The 25,370-nt window shown below is 35.1% G+C and overlaps 1 protein-coding gene across 1 annotated transcript in view; it reads right to left on the bottom strand.

Moving 5' to 3' along the window:
* The window catches only part of LOC127870077 (helicase with zinc finger domain 2-like), a 107,793-nt gene extending 82,650 nt beyond the window's left edge, over window positions 1-25,143 (bottom strand). Inside the window, 6 exon segments of the mRNA XM_052412736.1 lie at window positions 1,955-2,079; window positions 2,520-2,556; window positions 3,084-3,284; window positions 4,786-4,813; window positions 8,800-8,913; window positions 25,019-25,143. Coding sequence (XP_052268696.1) covers window positions 1,955-2,079; window positions 2,520-2,556; window positions 3,084-3,284; window positions 4,786-4,813; window positions 8,800-8,900 — 492 coding nt within the window. The 5' untranslated portion in view covers window positions 8,901-8,913; window positions 25,019-25,143.
* Window positions 25,144-25,370: the final 227 nt, after the last annotated feature.

The raw sequence follows: 25,370 nt of genomic DNA, 5'->3' as shown, positions 1-25,370 counted from the left end.
GATGCCCATGTTTTCATTCGTTCTTTTTGAATAAACATACATTATGCTGATACAAATGCAAACAAGAGTTGTCACCATATGATGACTTATGCCCCCAATAAACGCCTTGTAGAAGTTATGAGCTTTTTTCGAATCCTAAACGCAGATTTCGAACCTAAACGCGGACCCTAAGTTCAAGGTCAAAGTCACAGGGGTCAAAATTTGTGTGCGTATGGAAAGGCCCTGTCCATATACACATGCATGCCAAATATGAAATTGCTATCTGAAGCGACATAGAAGTTATGAGCATTTTTTGAAATCTAAACGCAAAGTGTGACGGACAGACAGACAAACGGACAGTCCGATCACTATATGCCCTCCTTTGGGGGCATAAAAATGTCTTAGAATATCAAAATAAATCAGAAAGCCACATAAACTAGAGAGCGGACACCATGCTAAATCCTTGAAATGCACTTAGTGACCCTGTGACCTAGTTTTTGACCCGGCATGACCCATATTCGAACTTGACCTAGATATTGTCTTGATACAACTTCTGACCAAATTTAGTAAAGATCAGATGAAAACTACTTCAATTAGAGAGCGGACACCATGCTTAATCCTTGAACTGCACTAAGTGACCTAGTTTTTGACCCGGCATGACCCATGTTCGAACTTGGCCTAGATATTGACTAGATACAACTTCCAGGGGTTTTTTTTAGAGAAAGGGGAAGACGCTGGACGCTGGGTGACAGGGGAAAAAAGAGTGCGAAAGAGACATATTAGGGGAAAAAATAAAAACTGTTCATTTCAATGTCTATAACTCATTAAAAGAGGCTTGTCTCTGTCCTTTTTGTTCTTAAACACATTTAACACGTATTAAAGTCAAAGTTCTTAATAGATGGGTGTAGATCTTGATAATGGGAAATGTTTTCAACTATATTTCTGTACTGGGGCCGGGGGACGATGTCAATTTTGTGATTTCAATTTCATGATGAATGGGTTGACGATCTTGATCTGCTACAGTATTGGAAGGGAAAGGAGCTGCCAGCTGCCGATTGTCTACTTTCACTTTCACAATGTTCGATGTTGATTACCTCAGAATCCTGCTGGGTTATAACGGTTTTCGATGATTCTTTCTTAGAAAATGCCTCGATGCGTTCAGTATCTTCCGAGTCCGAATATTTTATTTTGTTTGTGTAAGAACGCCAATTGTGAGACATTTTTTTTCTGTTTTCACGTTTATATCTTGGCTTGCACATAGCCCGGATGAAAATTCAACTGGTTTCCGGTAATTAATTGACGAAACACCCTTCTCGCGCAAGACCGGTATCCAGTAAAATAGTCACATGATTATTACGATTAGTTGCCCAGTTTACATGACGTAATTTAAGAGCTATATTTAGAATAACTGGGATTCCCAGATTTTTTGTGTTCGTCTGGAGAGAGAGAGAGAGAGCGAGATCGTTGTACATGGTGCAAATTGGATAATTGTCGAATGTCCAAAGAAAAAATAAACATTTCTTTGAGAGAAAATATTATAATTTAGTGAAAAATGATATTTTTGGTGGGGAAATTGTATTTTGAGGGAAAAAATTCTGGTAGGGGAAGACGCCGAATATCGGCGTCACTTTCGTAGTAAAAAAAACCCCTGACTTCTGACCAAGTTTGGTAAAGATCGGATGAAAACTATTTGAATTAGAGAGCGGACACGAAAAGTGTGACGGACAGACTGACAGACTGACGGACAGACTTACAGACGGACAGTGCGAAAACTATATACCCCCTTTTCTTTGAAAGGGGGCATAAAAACACATGCATGGGCCCCAATTTTTACAAACAGAGCCCCTAAATATAAACAGTTTGGGTCCTATGACTTCGGTCCTGTGGGCCAAAAAAATTCAATGATGATGTAAATTTCTGTTTGGATATCGACCAATGTGTCAATTCATTCGTCCATGTAAGGTTATCGACTTACAGAGCTTGGTTGAATTTCGTGGCCTTTTCTTGCCGCTTCATAAGCCTCCGTGTAGTTTTTCATGCTTTTATAGGCCTGTGCCTGCCGGTAATATGCCTTTATGTTCTTAGGATAGACAGCAATAGCTGGAAGCAAGATAACAGTACACTGTTATAAAACAGTTATTTTTTGCACGAGAAAATTGTACAAAAGGCAATCATTTAAAAAATACATGTATGGAATAAAGAATTCTGCATCTTGTAATCCACTTTTCCAGTGAAAGTCTGCAACATTATATGATTCTCTTTTATTCTCAGTCCATAACAAAATGACACAGTGCCATAAGGCTTCATTGCAATAACTCTGTTAAACCTGTCGCAAGAGTTATGGTTCTTGTACTCTGCACTTCCCCTCTGTTATTATATGAAGTTTCATTAGAATCCCTTCCATACGACCCGAGTTATGTTCCACACAAGACAGACTAAATGACGCAGGGAAGGACAGGTAATGTGATCATTATCTTTTAGGTAGATCAGGGGTGTATACCTTGGAATACCATTTGATTCAATTTACTCAGAATAATTACCTGATGCACAGTCCTGGATAGCCTCTTTGAACATGATCTGAAACAATAATGTTATAGAATAAGCAGTTGGAAAGTAGAATAATACAACGATGGGCTAGAATAAGTTTACAGGAAAATAATGTACATTTCAATTGGATTGTATTTCCCCCAAATTTTATGTTTAACTGAAGATTCTAAACTTTAGCATCAGTCTAGGATTAAAAACAATGAGGTCAGAAAGCTTACAGTGGCGCTAAAAATTTCATTGTTAATTATTACCTTTCCCTTTCGGTTCAAAAAAGTTTTATTTTTATTGCCTAAGTAAATACTCCATATGGTTTGTGTACCCATTGACAAATCTGAATTTTGTTTTCGATTAAGGAAAAGAAATCTTTTAAAATACTAAATTCCTACTCATTCAACTATAAAATGTACCTTTTCAAGATATTACTTTATGCCTCCTTTTGGGAACAAAGGCAATGTTAATAATCCTTCCTCAGACTATAATTATAAACATTTTTCCAAGTCTCAGTTTTACATTGTCACATGAAATTCTAATGTGAATTCCCTGAAGTCTTAATTTACCTTTTTCAAGCAGCAGAAAGCCCTGTTTGAGAAGAGAGAGGATGTGAACTCCACCTCGACCTTGTGATAGAACCTGTTCTCCAGGATTCGCACAACAAAGATGGCATTACGGTAATGCATCCATGCGATGTCGTATAGCCCTTCCTTGAACAGGGCATTCCCCTCCTCCTTGAGATCGTGCGCCAGTTGGAGATGAGCATCCTGAATTAACCAGCATGAAACATTCTATATAAAGACATAGAGCTTTTATGAGAGACTCATTTCCTGAGTTTTGTGGTAGGAATGAAACATGCATTAAAGTGTTAAAGGAATAATAGTTTGGCTTGCCGCCACGTCTAGTTTTCTTGAATGTATATGAACACTAACACAATATATATGAAGTGTTTAAAGAGGTTAAATAAAGTATAAAGAGTTTGATTTTGATTTAAAAAAAGATGTTTATTTTGTGTCATAAGTGAAAGTATAATATTGAATAAATTATGTGTGACAATTGAATCTTTCTAATGTGCTTACATTCCAAAACGTTCACCAGAGGTATTACGCAGTATACATGATTGACACTTAACACTGTAACACATACTTTTTAGCTGCCTATGCACGAACGCTGTATATAATGCAATGGTATTTTGTTAGTTAGCCATTTAACAATAAATGATAAACAAAGCAAACAGTCTCCATGTTCTGAATTTAATGAATTATTCAGTACTGCAGTGATTGACAAATTGTCTGATGCTGGCAATACTAAGTAATGATAAATTTACTACAGTTTGTTTTATAACTGCAATTAATTGGCATAAGTTAGTAATTTGCAGCATTGCTTTAAAAATGCAAGACCTTTTTTTAATGCACTCACTATATCGCATTTGATTTGAATTTGTAAATTGTGAGCTTTAATGCGGCTGTAATATTTGTAGTAAGTTTATAAAGACACAGGTTTGGGCCGATGTCTATAAAAAATGTGCTTCCGTCATAAAAACTGCTGTTAAATGTTGACTGCTAAAGGACAGGCTTGGAAACTTCCACTATCAGCGTGCACGCCTAATATTTTACAATTTGTTAAGCGACCCAAACTGTCCAGAAAAAAGGTTGTGAAAAAATATAATCTCAGTTTTAATCCATAAGTGGTGATAGATTCTTAAATATTTCCCCAAAACAATGTACATGTAGCAATTCCGTTCCTGAAAAACAAATATTGTGGAAAAATCAATTCAAATAGCTTGTCATTGATGGAGAGGGGTTGGAAAATGTGCCATTAGTGCAACATTGGTACGAAAAGAAATGTTTAAACAGTTGAGGCTAGGGCTCAATCATACAATATTCAAAAGGACATGATAGTCAAGCACAATAATAGTTCTGAACACAAGGATGCAGAGGAGAAAATAGTTTTTATAAAATTGTCAAAAACTAATTGACAAATCGTTTTGAGGAAAAACAAACTTAATAGTAACAAAAAGCTTGTAGTGAATTCAAATTGACATAAAATCTTTAATGTTGCCATGTGGTCCCATTTAGTAAGTTTAGTGCTGATCTTCAACAAATATACTTGAACAAAATTATGTCAATATGATTATTTAATTCAAGACAGTGTTTTGTTAACATTCTCAGATACCCTGCATCATAAGATTGCATTTAATTTTAAAAGTCAAAGAAACCAATTCCATTTTAAGAATTTTTATTTATAATTTGTATATTAAATTGTTACCTTATTCACTTTTGGCTCCCTATCATGCCTGTACAAAAAGAAAAAAATACGTGGTAAGTAACCTTGTACAATAATTATTGTACATGACTGTGAACATTACATGTAAACACAACAAGAGATGTGTTCATCAGAAACACAATGCCCCCTACTGCGCCGCTTTTGAAATAAATTTCTATTCATTATTTTGCATGTATAGAAATCATCTGCCTTTAAAGCGTATTACTTCCCTTGGATTTTGTCCAATCCAAAAGGGGTGGGGGTCTGTAGACAGTCAAAAATGGCCAAGTCAGACATCACTGACAACCAAGGCCTGTGGTTTATCAAAGAGATCATAGCCAGAGTTCATCATGTATCTATTGACATAAGTCCACAGGTATGTAATGAACTCTACCATTCACAAATTAGTACAGTCCAACCCCTACTTCCAGTCACCCTTCATCGCCGGTCGCCCCATGTAGTCGACCGGTCTGTGCCGCGACCGTCGATAAACACTATATAATGCACCCATCTTTAGCGGTAACCCCGTTTCTCTCGCCAGCGGCCAGCAATTTTGCATCCCAAATGTTAAATTCCCCCCCCCCATATGAGTGGTCACGCGCGAGTAAGTCAGTCATGTACACTGGCAAAATTACACTGACGCAACGGCGAAAAAATCGATAAGTACTTCCAGTCTGCGGTTTAGGCTCTGCAGTACTGAAGCGTGATGTGTGATAAACATTTTGACAGCCAGTTTGCAAATTGCAATTAATTAGTGGCAGATTATCAGGTTATGGGGTTAAAAGCAATATGCGACCGTTTGATCTTTTTGTTTCCGCACATGCGAATATCATCTATTAGTACTGGAAAAGACATCCTTAATTTATAATTGATTATTTGTAGCTGTTGAATCATACTATTTCAAGCACACATTTATGACAATTATCGGCTAATTTAACAGGCTTCCTGAAAAGTCCAAAAAAGTGCCTGTCAACCGGACAGGCTGATGGAAAAGTTAGCCTGTCCAGACAAAAATTCACCTGACCTAACAGCGTTGATTTACTGAAGAATTAAGTAAAGTTTTTATTTTCATAAGAATTGCTTAACATAATGAGAACCAACCAACATACCGTACACAACAAACAGATATTGGTTTATTTTCACAAAAGTAACTTTCTCTTTTCTCGTTTTTCATAAAATGACTTGTACATGTTGCATGAAATCTGAATATAAATAAAGTTTTTTATTGGTTGTTGCACAAGAATATGAACTGTACACGACACTTGTGTGCAGTCAGTATACAATACAATAATTCTTTCAATAATGAAGGAACTGAAACAGCGTAACAGTAATGATACAGCGTGTTTAAATCACATTTTATTAAGAGGAAATGTCACTTCCGAATAATTTGTGAGATACCCTGGTACTTAAGTTGAAATTTACAACAAAACTTTTAATTGAAATTAAATGATTTTAATGTTGCACCCGCTACGAAATTTTATTTACAAATAAATACACCCACACCAATTTTCGCCTGTTTTTTATCAAGGCAAAGAAATTCATTTATTTAATTTATTTAATCTAGAAGTTGTAACCGAAAATAGCTGTACACGATGCGTGCCAGTGATTTTTTTTTCCCCAAAATTATCAACAATATAATTCGGCAGCTTCCCAATTGTTTTTTGTTACAACCTTTGTAATTGGATAGATGGTAATATGTCGGACCAATGAAATTGACGTTTTCGAAAAAACAACAAAGGAGAGCACTCTTAAAAACTAGTGACGCGTAAGCGTTCTTAATGACAAAAAGGCTCGAAATTCACGAAAAGAGTGATTATAATAGGGTGTTTGTGTTCTTTTGACAAGTATTAGACTTTTCGGTGTTTAGTCATAATTTTTTTGGCCTGTCACAAGGACTGGCGATATTAGAAACTCCGCCGGAGCGTAAAGAATTTTGCCGGACAAGACCGGCGGTCCGGCCTTTTCAGGAAGCCTGATTAAAAGTTAAAAAGAACAACGCAACTTTTAACCGAAATCAACTGCTCTACATGTTCTCTGTGCTACAAAGTTTTTATCCAAAAATCAATACACGCATGCATGGGTATGACGTGACATTGAACATTGGTGCATAGTTTTGCGCGCTTTTGTTGGGACAAAGGAAATACATGAGGACTTTTTTGATGCTAGAATTTGTAAACCTCTCGTTTACATAAATCAATCGGGAGTGTGTTTCGGATTACAAATTATGATTCTCATTTGGGAATTTAACAAAACATTTATATTTGTTTTATATTTATAATGTTTTCAATATTAATTTTGATAAACCATTTACGGGGCAAAATAAATGTTTTTATAATATTATGCATGAAAAGCACGATTACCAGTAGGATTACACCTGGTTGCTATTATCAGTCTCTTAAGTAACTGGCCACGATTTTATCGTGGAGGAGATCACTGTCGGGACCAATTCGTGCGGTAGGTATTACAAAGACATAAAACTGCAATAAACAAATTAAATTATCGATTGATAGTGACACGGGAGTTATTCACGCATAACTGATTCACAACTGTTCCCATCTTAAGTGCATTGGGGCCATACAACACGCATTCTGTAAACAACCAATCATGAGAATGATTCTTTTTCATTGACTTGATTCTGATGAGGATGACATTGATGATGATTAGAAAGATGAATAGAATATTTTTTTGAATGAAAATGTTGTTTTATAGCTGACTTTAGAAAGGAAGAAATAAAATTATTTTAAGTCTGTACATTGTTTAGTACATGTACACATATTTACCATTTTGTTTATACAAAAATTGAACAGTTGGCCATGCACTCATGAACTCTAGACTCCCTATGACCCGACCCCCTCTTAAAAGGCCACCCCGCTTAAGCAGCCAATTTGGCTATTTCCCTTGACTGGCTGCTTAAGAGGGGTTGGACTGTACAGGAAAGAAATTATAATTATATCATTTAGAAAAAACCATTGACAAATCAATCTTTTGAGTTATAAATAATCAAAATAAAAAATCTGTACATTAACTGAGAAAAGAACTTAAATTCTTGGTAAGGAAATATATAATCCGAGATTTAATATTATATAAATTACTTCCCTTGAAAATAATTGTCTCTAACAAATCTCTATTTTTAGTAGCTAATAATTTAAATCCACTACCATGACTGTAGATTCACCACTTAAAATGTGCAGCTCCATGAGATACACATGCATGCCAAATATCAAGTTGCTATGTTCAATATTGAATAATATATCCCTTTAAAGTTTATTACTTCCCTTGGATTTCTGCGCCAATTTGATTTATTTAACAAAAATATATCATTTGGCAGGTCAGATAATTATGTCCATTTAAAGCTTATTACTTCCCTTGGGATTTGTTTTTTCAACCCCGTGACCTAGTTTTTGACCCGGCATGACCCATATTTGAACTTGACCTAGATATTGTCTAGATACAACTTCTGACCAAGTTTCGTAAAGATCGGATGAAAACTATTTGAATAAGAGAGCGTACACGAAAAGTGTGCCAAACTGACAGACGGACAGTGCGAAAACTATGTACCCCCTTTTCTTCAAAAGGGGGCATACAAATAAGAGAGGTCAAGATGTGTATCTACCTAAAATACCCATGAAAAATATGTAAATGAGTATGAATACAAATTTTAATGAATAAACCAAATCCACCACAGGCACCAAGAGCTATCATTAGGTGTACCACCATTTACTTGATTCAAAATAAATCTCTTTTTATTGTCATGACTAAGATATTCACATTTTCAAATAATCAGTAACAATTAAAAGTTATTGATTATTAACCCTCACCACATAGATAATTATTTTGACATGTTTGTAGTCCCTTAGAAAGTTACATTTTATTAAAGACCTTTCTTACTAGATTCAAATTTTAAAGGCTTAGCATTATAATCGTTATATTGGAGTTACAGTGTATTTTTGATAAATGCTGTTGCATGGATGAATTTTGCACCTCACTCAATGACACAGAAAAGCCCTGTCTACTTACACAAGGTGGTCCCAGAAAGGCTTGATCCGTTCCTTTCTATCCTCCCTGTGACGCATCTCATCAAAGTCAGGTGGAACATCGTTGGCAAACATAGATTCCATCCTTGTTGGTGTTCTACAAATATAGAAGAGCATTTACAAAACTCTACTAATGAAAAAACAGAGTTTAAGTCTTGTCCAAAGCACATATAAAGAGTGAACATTATGGGAAAGTTGGACATGTCCAAGGAAAATTTTAAAAAATCTACCTTTTACTAAATTGCAGACCAAAGGTCTTTCTGTCCAACATCAATTTGATTTATGATGTCATGGACTATATCCCTTCGGTCAAGTTCGTGGTAAAATTGGGTTCCAATTATTTTTCCCCATTCTTATAGGTCATCTTAGATAGCTATCAGGATTAATAGTACAATGGCGACAATGCAATAGTAAGATGGCGACAGTGCAATTATACGATGGTGACATTAGGATATGGCCATCGCATTGTCACCAGTGTACTATCGTATTGTCGCCATAGTACTATCGGGTTGTCGTACTGTCGTTATCGTATTATCGCATTGTCACCAATGTAATATCGCACTATAGCATTGTTGCCCTCTGGATTTGAATGTGTAACCACGATGGCCCCAACGGTATTCCGTAATCGTTCCATTAAGCAACCCCAGTCAATTTTTCAAACACTTTATTTTTAAATAGTTTGTAAATAGAAATATTGTTCTAATATTAACTAAGTCAGAACAGTTTGAATTTTTTAATATCTTAAATAGATAAAAAGTTATGCCATTTTAAAGATCGGTAAATTTGGCATTTCCAGGCAATTTTTGCTATGTATAATAAGGCTTCAATTGACCTAACTCGCGGACCCGAAAACTATTTTTTTATCAAACTTTTTGAGTATTTTCCAAATTTTATGGGCTAATGTCATGAAACTTGGCACACATATGGTATTTTTCCCCAGGAATTCAAATTTGCTAAAATAACCAGGCTTTAACAACTGCTTATTGCATAAACTTAACAAGAGGGCCTGAAAGGCCCAAAGTCGCTCACCTGAGATTCAAAGGAACTGACCTGTTCTGTGCAGCCCAAGATGTCATTAGAACAAAATGTTCTTACCAACTTTCATGACTAGTGAACACCCTGGCAGCCACCTTTTTGAACAGATCAGAACCATTTTCATTCACATCCAAGATATCATTTAAACAAATATACTGACAAAGTTTCATGAAGATTCACAAGTCCATATAAGCAGTGATTTTTTTGCCCAAAATTACAGCCGATATTCGGCTGCTTCCCAATTGCAAAAAATGACGTTTTTTCCCAAAAATTTGATTAAAATTTCCCCCAAAAAAGACAAAATTTTCCCAATAAAGCCCATAAGATTACAATGTAATTTAGCAATAATTTCAAACAAGTGCCGATCGAGCTTGCCGAGTCATTGCCGAACGACAACTGACTTACGTATTGTTCGCGAATTTAGCCGAATACGATTTTACGTTGCTATCCACATCTCTCTCTATATTGCGAAGGATACCGACGATAGTCGATGTATCCCGATTGTAAACGCCTGTTTTTATACTCGTCCAAGATGTCGGCAAGCAGACGAGAAATTTGTGATGAGCGGCGAAAATGATAAATAACATTCAAATTAACAACGGATATCATATGGTTATTACGGAATAATTTAATGCGTGTGTCAATTAACGCAAAATACAACATTTGAGATAAAAACAACAAATATTTATTAGAAATCTTCACAGTGAATGCAGTCTTTCCGAAATACCGTCGGTCCTCGGATTTTTCCGATAATAATTTGGAAAATCCGAAAATGATTCTTATATTGCCGGACCTTGTGTCCGGTAATAAAATTATGGCGAATTTTGGAATTCCATAAGCTATTTTCAGAAAAGTTTCAAGGCAAAAGACGGAATTTACCAAGTCTGCATGAATACTCCAATCATGTAGAACATTTTTTCATTGGTAGCATTTCTTGTATGACGTAAGTGCATGTACGGTATCCGAAGATAATTGCTGAGTCGCCAATGCAAATTACACACTACGTCATCACTATACAAGTACATTCGCAAAGGGAGACAATCGATACCATTTGAATTTGGTTCTCGTTATGTCTGATTAATTCGTAAGCAAGCCGGGTATTAACACAGGTAATTGTGATCTTCCCGCGATCTGTCAACAGCTACACGGGAGTTCCAAGCGATCTGTCAATATCTAAAATGGGGTTCGAAGGAAAACAGAGTATCCAGATATATAACTGAAGATTTCGTTTTCATTATATTTTTAAATAGCTCTAAATGTTTCTATTAACATTTGGTGAAGGAGTCAAACCAAACTCTCTCATGATGATCAAACTCAGCACTGCAGATGTTACAGCTAATGACCCTTCAGCAGCTGTATACAAGTGGCTGGTAAGATTCGATGGTTTTATGTAAAATTGAATATTGAATGAGGATGTTAGGTAACAAACTCAAACCTACATACAGGACCAACAAAGTTTTATCCCTTAATTAAAAAAAATCATCCGATATTTTCTCAAAAGCATTGGGATTTACTTTAAGCCTGGTATAATATTACTAGTATAAGGTATGCTAGCCTACAACAGCTTAGCAAAATGATTTGTATTTTAGGCTCATGATACGGGATGATGGTCGTCATTGACTAAATAATTACCAGCGTCCATCCAAGGCTATGTCTGATGGTTATCCAACGAAAGAAGAAGATAAGTCAGAGGATGTGTCTTCAGACAAGGATTCAGACATTGGGGATGAAGAGACACATGCTAAAGCAGTCTTGGCAATGCATAACTAATAAATGCATTATTTGTATATTAATATGATAATATTAACATATTGTTAAAAATCTCATCTTTGTTTTCGTCGTCATTTTTCCTTTTTGGGCCTGAAATGATCAGTCCGGGCCGGAAATGGTTGCATGATTTTAGGACCTCATGGCCGGCCATAAATTATTATTTTGGGAAGGACTGGGGAATGTGCATCACGGAAATCAGTGTTGGCAGGGGTTTTTATCTGATGTTGGGGAAAGGGCCTGGCCTTTTTTGAGGGGAAAAAAATCGCGCGAAACGTCGAATTTTGGGGAAAAAAATTGTGCGAAAAGCTGGATTTTGGGGAAAATAAGCAAGTCTAAAATAATCAATTTAACATATTTTACTGTTTTTAAAACAAATTCAAGGCAACAGATAATTTAATTATGCAAGATTTTTCTAGTTTATACAGCGGATCAGGTTAACTTATATATTTAAAGTTAAAAAAAAAAAAATGTTTTTTTTTTGTTTTTTTAAGGGGAAAATGAAATCTAGGGGAAAATTTACCAGCTGAGGGGGAAAAAAAAACGAGGGGAAAGGGCCGATTTTCGGCGGGTCCCAAAGAAGGAAAAAAAACCCTGGTTGGGCAATTGGAGTTAGTGTACCGGTACTCACAAAGCAGCAATTTTTTTCCTGCTTTATAAAGTACCAGTAAACGGCACTTTCGCAATTACGAAAAAACTACAAATTTTCCAATTGCTTTCCAAAAAATTCCCAGTTTTAGGTAAAAAAAATAAATAAATAAAAAAAAAATGTTTTTTTTTTTGGTGGAAAATGCAACATTTTGTTAGTTTCCCTATGCAGCTCTATGGTTTGAACCTAGGTTAATATAATATTGACAGCTTGAAAACACCAAGTTATCAATTTTAAAGTATTTGGGAGCATAAAATCAAAAATCAAATACACCAATTTCCCAATTTGAGGATTTCACGACTCGATTTTTCCCAATTTTCAGGTTTTCACGACTTAATTTTTCCCAATTGGACCGGTACAGGTACTTTTCCCAATTTGACAAAAAAAATCGCTGCAAAGTTAATGCATTTAAGATGAGTATCGTTTGAAAATGGAAAGAGACAAACATGATATCATTTTTATGTTAGTGGATCTGTGTAAAATCAGATTCATATGCATATTCTGCTTTATTATGTTTGTCACGCTTTAAAGTTTACTGAAATAGCATTGAACGGAGGATGTCAAGTGCAAGATGTTGAAAGGTAAAGAAATGAAATAAATTATTTTAACTCCATTTAAAGTGATACTGCACGATTTTTATATGTGTTAAATTGTAATAATTATACTGATAAAATGTTATATGTATATGTTACAATAACACAAAATAGACAAGAAAAATGATTACATTGAAGACAAATTCATAAAATGCAACATGCTGAAAAATACGACTGAACAGACATTTTCGATTTCAGAATTAAATATCTGGCTTATTTCGCATTTTTCGACACATGTTCTTCTTAACTTTTATTAATTATTTTAATTTATATTGAAATATATGTATAATAAGTTTTTTACACAGTTTATATAAATTCATAAATATCTGACAAAATCGTGCAGTCTCACTTTAATCGTGAAGTTTTTAGTATATTATTTACACAACGAATGTTTCGTGAGCATGAATGGGCATAATAACATTTAAGTTATTGTTATATGCCGACTTACATTGAGATCTGTTATGAGCAAACCCTTGCAGGAATCGGGACGACTTTTTCTGCATACCCATCGTATAGTAGACTTTGACGTGTGCTTCTTTGAATACGAGTGACCGTCTAAGCATAGCACAGACTGACCGCGTTTGTTCGTTAGAAATTCCATGTTGGAAGTGAATTTGAACATTACAATGTATACATATTGTTTTCACAGTTTGCTAAATTACATTTAAAGAATCGACAAACTGAAACATAGTTTCTTAATAAGTAAATTAATAAATTAAAATCACATTGATCAGCTCATGTTGAATCGGCTAACTTTAACAAGTCGTTAATTTTAATTTCGGTTAATAATAGGTGTTAGCCTTTGATCGGCCTATACTACGTTTTGCCGTGGAGTCAAAATTATGTAGGAGCGACTGTCCTGGTTGACAAAAGATTGTAGGAGTGATTGTCCGGGTTGGCAAAATAATGTAGGAGCGACTGTCCGCCCTGTCAAAACATCGTAGGAGCGACTGTCCGCACCATCAAAACATCGTAGGAGCGACTGTCCGCCCTGTCAAATTTAGCGTAGGAGCGATTGTCCATAGGAGCGATTGTCCGGATACCAAATGCACAGAAGCCTATTAAGTAATTGGCTATATAATATCGTAATAAATCAGTATCAAATTGATATTTATATCATGGGAAAGGTAATTTTATTTCCTATTTAAATAACTTTGAATTTTAATCATATCTTTAAAAACAAATGTGTAAGACCGATTTAAGTTGAAGTGGTGTCAATGATTATTGGTTTTCTCCTGTTATCAGCTGATAAGCCACTCAGCTTCTGGGGTTGCTAGTTCCATGCAACATTTTCTGAGAATCTTGAAAAAGTAAATGAATTTTCTTTAAAATAAATCAAATACATGAAAGTGTTGTTTTTAAACTAGCGCATTTGTCTGCAATTTATTTGCAAAGTTTAATGAAGACTACCTTAAACAAGAGCTGTCAGAGGACCGTGCGCTCGACTATTTGAGTGCTTGACAGTATAACGTAAGCCATCATGGGGAAATTGTTCATATTCAATAATTTATTGGACAATCTTTAAAAAATAAAAAAACGGAAAAAAAAAACAATGGGGGGGGGTAGGGGGGTGAGAGGGGGGTATTATGTGGGGGGGGGGGGGTAATTTATTAGATGAGGTTTAAAAAAAAAAAAAAATTGGGGGGGTGGGTGGGGGGAGGTGGGGGGGGTAGGGCAGACTTTTTCCGCCCTATGCCACAGGTCCGAAATCTGGCCCCATTCCCAATGCAAATCTGGTTGTTTTTTCCCCAATTGAAAAAAAGAATTCCCAATTCCAAAAAAAAAAAAAAAAGTTTTTTTTTTTTTTTTTTTTTTTTAACCTTAAAATATATAAGTTAACCTGACCGGTGTAGAAAAAAGAAAGTATTACATAATTAAATTGTCTGTTGCCTTGCATTTGTTTTAAAAACTGTAAAATATGTTAATGATTATTTAAGACTTTCCTTATTTTCCTCAAAATCCGGCGCTTCGCGCCATTTTTTTCACCTAAAAAAAGGCCAGGCCTTTTCCCCAAATTCAGATTAAAAAACGTGCACTTATCACACATGTTCATAATATTTTGTAAAATTTTAAGAATAAGTTATCAAAATAGTTGTTATTTACCAGTTAACGGCTTCTTTGAAATACAAGAAACACTATGTACATGCGATAATTTTTCCCAATTGAGCCAATTTTGCGATTATTTTTTTTCCCAAAATGGGAGTTTTCACAACACGAAATTCCCAAAATTCCAGTGTGGCGTTTTCCCAAAATGGAGCGAAAAAGCCTGTAGGGGGGGTGGGGGGTGAGAGGGGGGTATAATGTGGGGTGGGGTAATTTATTAGATGATGTTTAAAAAAAAATTGGGGAGGGGGGGGGTGAGGTTGGGGGGGGGGGGGGGGGGGGAAGGGATTCTGGTAAGGGCGTGGGGTATTGTTTGGGTGGAATCCATTGTGGTATTCAGGTAAGTGTTGTTTTGTCAAAGTAATAATAAAATGTGATCATAAATAAAGAATTTATGGCAATTTAAGCAAAATGTTCAATTATCTAAGTGTAAAAGGGGCCATAATTATGTCAAAATGCTTGATACAGTGGTCTGCTCTTGTTTATAGGTTGGGGTCATGTTGGTCAACAAGTATGCAACATATAAAAGCAATATGTCAAAGGATATAGGTAATATTTGGGATAGTACGCACACTTTAACATAGATTTATCAATAATATGCCTATTCTAAGTATAAAAGGGGCAATAATTATGACAAAATGCTTGATAGAGTTGTCTGCTCTTGTTTATAGGTTGGGGTGATGTTGGTAAACAAGTATGCAAAATATCAAAGCAATATGTCAAGGGACAATGAAAATAAATGGGGGTAGTACGAAAACTTTAACATTTGCTGCATATTCTAAGTGGAAAAGGGGCCATAATTATGACAAAATGCTTGATAGAGTTGTCTGCTCTTGTTTATAGGTTGGGGTCATGTTGGTAAACAAGTATGCATAATATGAAAGCAATATGTCAAGGGACAATGAAAATAATTGGGGTAGTATGAAAACTTAAACATTTGCACGCTAACGTAGACGCTAACGCTAACGGTCACGCCGACGCCGGGGTGAGTATGATAGCTCCATTATATATATTTCATATATAATAGTCGAGCTAAAACTGAATGAAATAGGGCTTAATTTGGATTATTTCAGTTAAAGTAAGGTTTTGAAATGCAATTATACTAGTTTTTTACTCATTTAAGTCGTGTCTTTATTTATTTTCAAGCATAGTAATGTTAAACAAAACAAAATACTTCGAGCTCATGCATGTGACCTCATTGAAATAAGGCTACACTCGATATATAGACCAGTTGAATGTTATTGTTTACATTCGGGATTTTCCGCGCATGCGCACTGACTGGTTGGCAAAAACACTGGTTACAGAAACGTAAAACATGTATAAAGACAGTCTTCTAAACTAACTTTTTTGTCTTCATAGCCAATGTGGCTATGACTTTAAAAATGTCATAGCCAGAGGAAATTTTTCATAGCCAGAAAAAAAATGAATTAATTTACAATGACATTATCATGAAAGGACGAACACAGTCATTATATATAGATTGTATTTGGGGGGTAACCGTAAGATTGTAAACAAATCAGTATTCCAGGTTTCAAACGTTTATTCCGTCGTAGCTTTCAGTTTCAGTTTAAAAATTATTGGCTTTAGCAGTACAATAAAAGTGTAATTCTCTGCAGCAAGTAGTTACCAGTAAAAATACATAACCGGTGCTTACGGGTATCGATCTTAATCATATGAATGATAAACACCAAGGCTCATGAGTTCAAGTATTTTGATTTAATTGATCACTATATTTTGAAAAATATTTTTTATTTGTATGCATTTACTTACATAATACATTAAGAGATATAAAATAAAGGCCTCTACGTATGGATACATTGGCACTATGCACAGGTGAGTTAGTTTACTTGTGTATGGTTATCGCATCCACTGGGGAATTATTTTTGAAGAGTTTTGAAACACAATACAAGTTAACAGCATAACATCCTAGAGTAAATCGTATTCATATTTACTGTTGGGAATGTGTTGCGCACGTTAACTTTTTGTGCGTTAATACATGTTCATAACGACGTCATTTCATCGCTTAGGTAAACTACTGCATATGTAAATACAATGCGCGCGTTCTCATTGGTTACTATCGATGATAATGTACCGCTTAACTCCGCCTGCAAGGTGGTGTAATAATTGCGCTAGAAAACTATCTAAAAGGAAAACTATCAAAACTGTCGGCAAAATGACACTCGCTTTCATCTTTTGATCTAAGCCTTAATTGTTTGGAGTGAATGCCCATGTATGCTAGTTGACTGGATAAGCTTTTGTATCAGTCGATCATGATAATAAACTTATATTTTAAAAGCGTCATTGGCGACTTTATGACATGTGTAAATATTGAAGTGTTACACTGTTACGGTTATTTAATAATTTCAAAGCTATTAATAACACACATTCAACCGTTTTACTTAATTTAAAAACAAAAATTCACACTATTATTTCATTTATCAGCATAGAATTAAAGTTCAGTTTACAAAAAGTATTACGACATTTTTAATAGGCGAGCCGGACTTTAAACTCTCTATAACAGCTAAGGGAGATCACTAACGATAGAAAACTAAGGGAAGTAACCAAGCGGTGTCACTGTTAGAATTTACACCTGAAATGCGTAAATTGATTATTTATTTGTTTATTTTCTGTGATTTTTTTCATCGCAATTCAGGCGATCTATATTCAATTTTTCTATCGCCAGAGCCGAGGTTTCATCGCATTGGCGATCAGGCGATAGGGGAATTTTGAAGACTGATAAAAGGCTTTTGTTTAGTCAATAAATTGGTAATAAAACCGAAATAAACATTAAAACTATTAAAAAATAGTGCCAGTATATCATATTTAGTACCAAATAAATGTAAATTCACAAATAAAATGTCCTCTTCATAAAAATACAAAGTAGTCATAAGCATAGAGTAAACGTAATCGGAAGACTAAATACTGACAATTCCACAAAACAAAACAATAAATTAGCCGTATTCTTTCTAATAGTGAGACTTAAAGTATATTTCAACAATAATAAAACATATATTAATTGTATTATAATTATAAGTGGTGTGGATAGTGTTATTTTTCATCAGCGATCGATAGTGTCAGCGGTGCATTTAATCAATTATAAAACAAAGCCCTAAAAAGCGGAATACATTACAATTTTTAAATATTGTGGTAATTGTATTTCACATTGAATGAATTTTCGTTTAGTTTTCATTGAATGACAATATCAATATAATTTAGCATACAAACGAAAAAAACCTGCATATTATGCAAATTGAACTGTCTTTGCATGTACATTTTTTAAATTGAAATCCCTTTACTAGTAATAAGCTATGTTAGCGTTTCCGATCGCCAAAATCGCCATAGGCGATTGAATCTTTCAGCTTGCGATTAAAGTTTAAAATGTGAATGAAAATGGCAATTGCAAAAGACCCTGATATTTCTCTATTAGTATATAATATCCCCTACTTTTAAAGAGAACTCGGTACCGATTTCCACATGTAATCGCCATAAAAGCTCCAGGTGGTAATAGATAGTCCATTGATAAGAGATAACCGGATGCCCGTATCGTATATTCAAGCCACATAACACAGTCATGTATGCTAGTGTTTTATACAGGAAGGAAAAAGGGCGTGGTGCAAAATTTCAAAAAAGGGCACTTTAGCGCGCGACATCCATAAAAAGGGCACACATATATCTGTATAGTGACTTAATAACAAGCTTTGTTACACACAAACATTGTATGCATAGTTTTGAGATTTATTGTTGAATAATTAAACCAACAAAATCCAGAATGTATATTTTATTATGTGTTTTATATTTTCATGTAGTAACAAAAAACAAGATTAAACACCATAGGATATATATCTTATACAAACTATAGCTTTTCAAAGAAGTCTTAGAAAATACTGTTAAATGAGTTACCCTCTTAAACTATTATTTATATTTAAAGGGATCTTTTCACGCTTTGGTAAATTGACAAAATTGAAAAAAGTTGTTTCAGATTCGTAAGTTTTCGTTTTAGTTATGATATTTGTGAGGAAACAGTAATACTGAACATTAACCATGCTCTAATATAGCCATTATATGCATCTTTTGACGATTTTAAAACCTAAAAATTATAAAGCGTTGCAACGCGAAACGATTGAATAATTTGGAGAGTTCTGTTTTTGTCGTGAAATTTTGTGAAACTACTGAAGATTGCTTATATAAGGTATAAAATACGTCAATCATGTGTACTCGGCGGAATAGCTCAGTAGGCTAAAGCGTTTTTACTTCAGGACTCTGGCAGGACTCCAGGGGTCACTGGTTCGAAACCTGCTCCGGGCTATGTTCTTTTCATTTTTTTAATTTTTTTCTTGATTTTTTACTGGAGCTTTTACGATTAAATGTTTACATTTATCAATATAAAGCATTTAATGAATAAGTTAAAAAAATGCCAAAATCTGTGAAAAGGCCCCTTTAAAACGTTAAACACATTGCACAAACAAGTCCTTTATATGCATCTTAAATGGAGATTCACAAACACTAACACTTTGTTGAATAGTCAGAAAGTTCTGCGTAATGACATTGTTTTCATGACCTCGTGTTGTATTGTGTACATTTTATTTCGCAAAAAGTGTAACTAGGAACGGCGCCGTACTGTCTTTTGTTCATTGTCAATTAATTCAATACACATTAATTGGTCTTCGATATAAACTTTTCTTGCTTACAATGCAATTTGCATCAATTTCTAATTTACGTTTTTGTCGAAAGTGGAATGCCAAAATCAGGAAAGCGTACGTTGCGACATTCTAAACACGAATGATAAGTGGTACAAGTTCAATATTTTTGTAAAATTCATATCTGTGTTTGCCAATTAACATATTTTGACAAGTTACAGACGGGTCATAATGTTCTTAATTGAACCAATGGTGCAGGCCTACTACTGTTACAACAATTAACAACTTTTGGCCAAACAGGGTCCAAGACGGGGTATCAACTTCTTTGCAGACATTCACACGTTATTGTAATCAAAACATCGTGACAATAAACAAGCACGTGCTCCAATTAAGTGCGGTCTGCCTAACCGTGAACAGCAAACGTGTTAAGATTTTCGTCTGCTACATTTCATCAACACACATCTACTGTGAGCCTGCGCCAATTGTATTGGATAGGAGGCGGAGCGTTATTTTAATCGACAGCTTTAATATGAGCCTGCGCCAATTGTATTGGATAGGAGGCGGAGCGTTATTTTAATCGACAGCTTTAATATGTCATGGGTTGCTATTTTCGGCGTATGGCCAATTTTCAGGAAGTACAGTGGACGTCATGGGGTTTTGTAATCGGCGTATGGAAACAATTATCGGGCGTAATATACGGCCGTACGCCGCTTAGTGCAAGCCCTGTTTTAAATTAATTTTTATAAACTTAAAACTGTTTTGCATTAAATTTAAATCAAATCAATATTTTACAGATACAACTGGTGTTTTTTTTTAATTTAATTACGCGTAAAAATAAATGTTTTGATATAACTGAATTATGCATGAAATGCACAATTTCCACGTGAATAACATCGAGGTTTTCATCAAGTCTCCTATTTAACTGTGCACGATTGTATCCGGACCGATTGGTGTTACAAAGCCACTGAAATTATCGATTGATATTGACACATGGTTATTCACGCATGACGTATTCACAACCGCGCGAATCTTCGCTGATAAAAGTTGGCTTAGAAGCTTGGTTAAGAGGCAATTAAGATGTTATCAATAAGGTCGCGCACGGTGGAAAACAGGGCGGCGGCCTTTGAAAAGGGCAGTGTGGCGCTGATTTGCTTTGAAAGGGGCAGCGAGGCGCTTCAAAAAAGCGGCGTGGCGCCGCGCCACGCTAAAACAGCCTAGATAAAACACTATGTATGCTGACAGATGCATCACGGGAAATTTTTCGGGTAACTTTCCAGTCGCCAAACTGTGATATTTAACGTCCAATCGGTTACGAGAATGTTTATGGAGGCGGAGTTATATAGCGATTATTATTTTTGATTGACGTCGGTCAAAGAGTAAGAGTTTATCGCAGATTTATTAACAATGAATCACAGTTGTAGCATTAATACGTGATATAAAACCGGTAAATAAAGCAGTACATTAAAGGCGGTTTTGGGCATCATCATCACACCTATTTACCATACTGTAAACAATCATTAATTATGAGAAGTTAATTGCAATTGGTGAGCAGTGTAAAATTACTTACGGCGAGTAAGTTGTTAAAAACAAAACCCGTTAATAATTTGATGCGGTAACAAATTAAATCCAGTGCATGTATATTTTATCATATCTATTTGTAGAAGTGACTTACACCGTTTTTCTACAGCCACGTGATAATAACTATTCACCATGCATTAATACCGGTATGCCATCTAAAACCCATGTTATAAGAAAGAGCGCGAAATTATTGCTGTCGTCTGCAATGCCAAGTTCTACGCATGCAAAGCATGCTTTTTTAAAAACAGACATTGTATAACTAAATATAGCCTAGCCACGCAGTATTTAAGACTTACAAATTTACCGGTACATTTCAATAATTATATATTGCAACTATAGAAAAATATGTCAATTCAAGAATACATTGCAGTAAATGTATTTTTCAAGAATCAATAAGCACCAGACTACGGCAAAAATTATTGGGAGAAGGGGGGTGGCGAATAAGAGTTATGCAAGACCCACCCAATCAAAGACCGGGGCATATCTGAAAGTTCTAACATTGTATACTGTTTATGCCAGCGCATGAAAATAAATATAAATGAAAAATAAAAAAATAAATTATTCGATTTCAGGTAACAAATAATTTATTTAAATGTGACTTCATTGATAATTTAATACAGTCATTGTTGATACCTATATATTCATGATAATGATTATTTCGTTCATTGAGCAAACAACCTAGGTAATAAGGAGTGATAAAAATCTAGCATTTTATGAAAACTGCATATATGTTATTTATTTAACGCAATTATTTTTTACCCTATTGTGATTGCTTGTGTTCATGATGGTGTTTCGTACACTGCAGTAATTTACAATCTTTACACGTAATAGCGGAGTTTACTTTTGCCGGTACCCGTTAAATACCTGCGTAGCAGTAAAATTGTACAATATTTTAAATGTAGTTACAAATTTATTAAACAATGTATTATTATGATTAAACTGGCTAATAAATATATACGCTACTTCCTGTTAATAAAATTCCGACGAATGGCTTCTTTTTTTAAATGTAAAACTATTTTATAGAAGCAACTGTTCAGTATTTTAGCTTTTAATTTGGCTTTAATGACTGCTCAATTAATATGCCAAGAGATAACATGGAGGTATAGTAACTTGTGTTTAATGACCAGACACTGATCTACCACATGTGGTTTATGCAGGGACCCAAGTATAGGTCCCTGGGTTTATGACACCATGTTTTCTTTGTAATTGTTTCGACAGTATCCGATCATAACGAGATAATCGGTTTGTGATGAACAATTAAGGTGCAATTAAACACCGGGTTATAAATGCTGCAACAAAGATTGTCAAAATTAGTGTGAACAATTAAATAAAACAATTACATTAATCAAGAGAATTTAATTAATGAACAAGGTAAGTTTTCTGCAAAGACCTATAAAATACCTTTTACGGGTCTTTGGTTTTTTTCAGACATATAAAGGTTCAAATCAGTTACCCTATGTTGCATGCATAAAATTGACCTATTGGTTGTTTGTTATCATCCTTATTTGTTTTCGTTCATTAAATGTTATTTATTCTGAAAGAATTTCAATTTCTGAGAATGTTTTAACTAAAAATGGTCGCGAAGAAGTGCCAAGTAAAGAGATTTTTGTGGTTACCACATATCGAGCTCTTAGATTGTGTTCTACTCCCGAGTTCGTTGTTAGTAAAAACAAATAATGAAAACAATATAATCGTTCCAAAGATGCATTTTCTTGCATGTTAATGTTTTATTCAGACATAATTAGTAAAATTATATTTGATATTGTGCATGATTATCCTTAAAAACAATGATTTTGTCAACATTCTCTATATGCGCCTATATGAATTCTACCTCTTTTTGCCAACCAGTGGGCGGAGTCTAAACTTTGCAGGTGCGCGCAACGTCTCTCGTCAACTGGTCTATAAGGGAATTGAACTAACTTTAGTTAAGTCGATAAGTCAGTCCTAGCTAAAGAAACTTGAGCGTACAGTTTATATAGTATTGACATACCTGTACGCTGAAGCCAACCCCGTATCGAAAGTCAACCAGAGTCGTAACATATTTATGTCACGCTATAAATCAAAGAATGCTCATTTTCTTGGATACATTTCTACATATATTGTTTTTGTTATCGAAGAGAAAGTACATGGCAGATTCGCAGTGAATAAAAAACGGGACGCTTGCACGTTACCGGAACGTAAAAAAAAATGGAAAAGCGTATAATTGTATCGTTGCTAAGCGCCCAATACCTAACACCTAACGCAACACCTAATAATCCTTTTTCTCCTATATATTTCCTTAGTATCAGGGAGCTACCGCCCCCAAACTCCCCCTTTGTCCATAGTGGTAAACAACTGCATACTGGTAGAGTGCAATCTAGCCTAAAAAACAACAACACGCAATGAATCCGACAATGAGCGGAAAGTGTTGAATAATTGTGAATTAAGAGGAAGGTAGTTCATGGTAAGCAGTGTTCGTAGTTTCTTTCACCGGCCTTTTGATTATTATACCATGGGTCGATGTAGGGTACCGTTTTCCCAGTAATTTCCCTTGTTTACTGGAAAATGGGCGGGTCCGGGGTCTGCTTTGTTTCATTCCTGTCGTCTTTATACTAAATAGGTTTTTTTATTTTATTAAGCAATTAGATTAGCTTTATGGATAGAATTTCAAACTCCTGTGGTAAAACATTCTGAACCAGGAATCCGCATGTAAATAGTGAAAATATGCCAGCAATCGTTGTTCATTTGGACAGGCCTTTAACCATACATGCCATACGTCCCGGATTGTCCGGGACAGTCCCGGAAATGAAGAACTTGTCCCGCTGTCCCGGAAATCTGTCAAATGTCCCGGAATTTACAAAATCCATATATACATGTACTTTATCTTAGGCTTAACTGCACCTCGGATCTGTGTATATCTGCAGCGTCTCCATGACAATGCCTACCCGAATAGGCAGACTACGCTACGTGTCAAAAATGATCAATTAACAGGGGTCCTGTTATCATATCGATTGTCTCACGTTTGCGGTCAAACCGAAAAGGCAGCATTGTTTAATGTGGTTGTTAATTGACTTTAATCTACTACGTCATTATTTCCCGATGCGTAAGGGCAAAGGAATCTGGATAGTTGTCCACACATCTGAAGTCCAACATCGCTGAGTAAAAAATTAAAAGCAGTTTATGTTCGCACGTTTAACCGACAAAGAAGTTGAGTAAAAAATGAAGTGAATTTGAATTGCGTGCGCTTGTTTTATTGTGATTGGTTGTATGTATTGTGAATTGATTTGAGTTGACGATCTAACGGTACTGTATTGTTGTATTTTTTATTATATAAATGTTATAAAAGAATAAAGGCGTATCAGCAACTACACGTTACACAACGGTCTTAATAACAACGCAGTGACGTCACCATCTATGTTTAGAACGCTTACACTGAAAACACGTGGCTTGTATCTAGTAACAGAAGTAGTAATGTTTAATTTGACGTTAATAGATCAAGTGTATTTCGGATAGGATTTCGAACTGTTGCAATTAACGATGCGGAACAAAAAAAAACGTACCCAAAATGCATATGTCTGGAAATATCGCTACATTTTATACATGTCCCGGAAAATCGGCAAAAGTCCCGGAAAATTAAACTCAATGTCCCGGAATTGGTCTGAAAAATTATGGCATGTATGCTTTAACATTAATCAATAATCAGTGAAGACTTAATACTGTAAACTAATACATATTTCCATTATTTGGAATCCCAACCATGTTTACGATCTCAAGTTCAACTTCATGAACTTACCGAAGTTATACTGGTACCACTTCCCTCGATTTCAATCGACTGTGTGCCAAAAAATATTAAAAACTTACTTATTTTTGTAACAACCTCATTCGCAATCTAACTCAAGGCACATTTCGTCATTTTAACTACAAAATAAACTTTAAATAAGCAGAATCTTTCGCTCGCATGGCGGCTTCCATTCTATATACCGAATTCACCAATTATAACCGGAATACCTTATTAAGAATTTACCGACTTTTGTGTCAAACGGTCTTTACTGCGTTCGCGCACATTCACTTTAAACGGCTGTTGACAACAGGCGGCACTGAATAAATGAGCAAATGCTACTTCCAAGGTGGCGCTAAGTACCGGAAATTTTTGTAGTTCACGGAGTTATCCACATAATGAGCAGGATTTTAGTAGGTGCTACACGGTGTGCGT

Source organism: Dreissena polymorpha, chromosome 2 (genome assembly GCF_020536995.1).
Source record: "Dreissena polymorpha isolate Duluth1 chromosome 2, UMN_Dpol_1.0, whole genome shotgun sequence".
Lineage (NCBI taxonomy): Eukaryota > Metazoa > Mollusca > Bivalvia > Myida > Dreissenidae > Dreissena > Dreissena polymorpha.
This window is presented reverse-complemented; position numbering and strand designations above follow the sequence as displayed.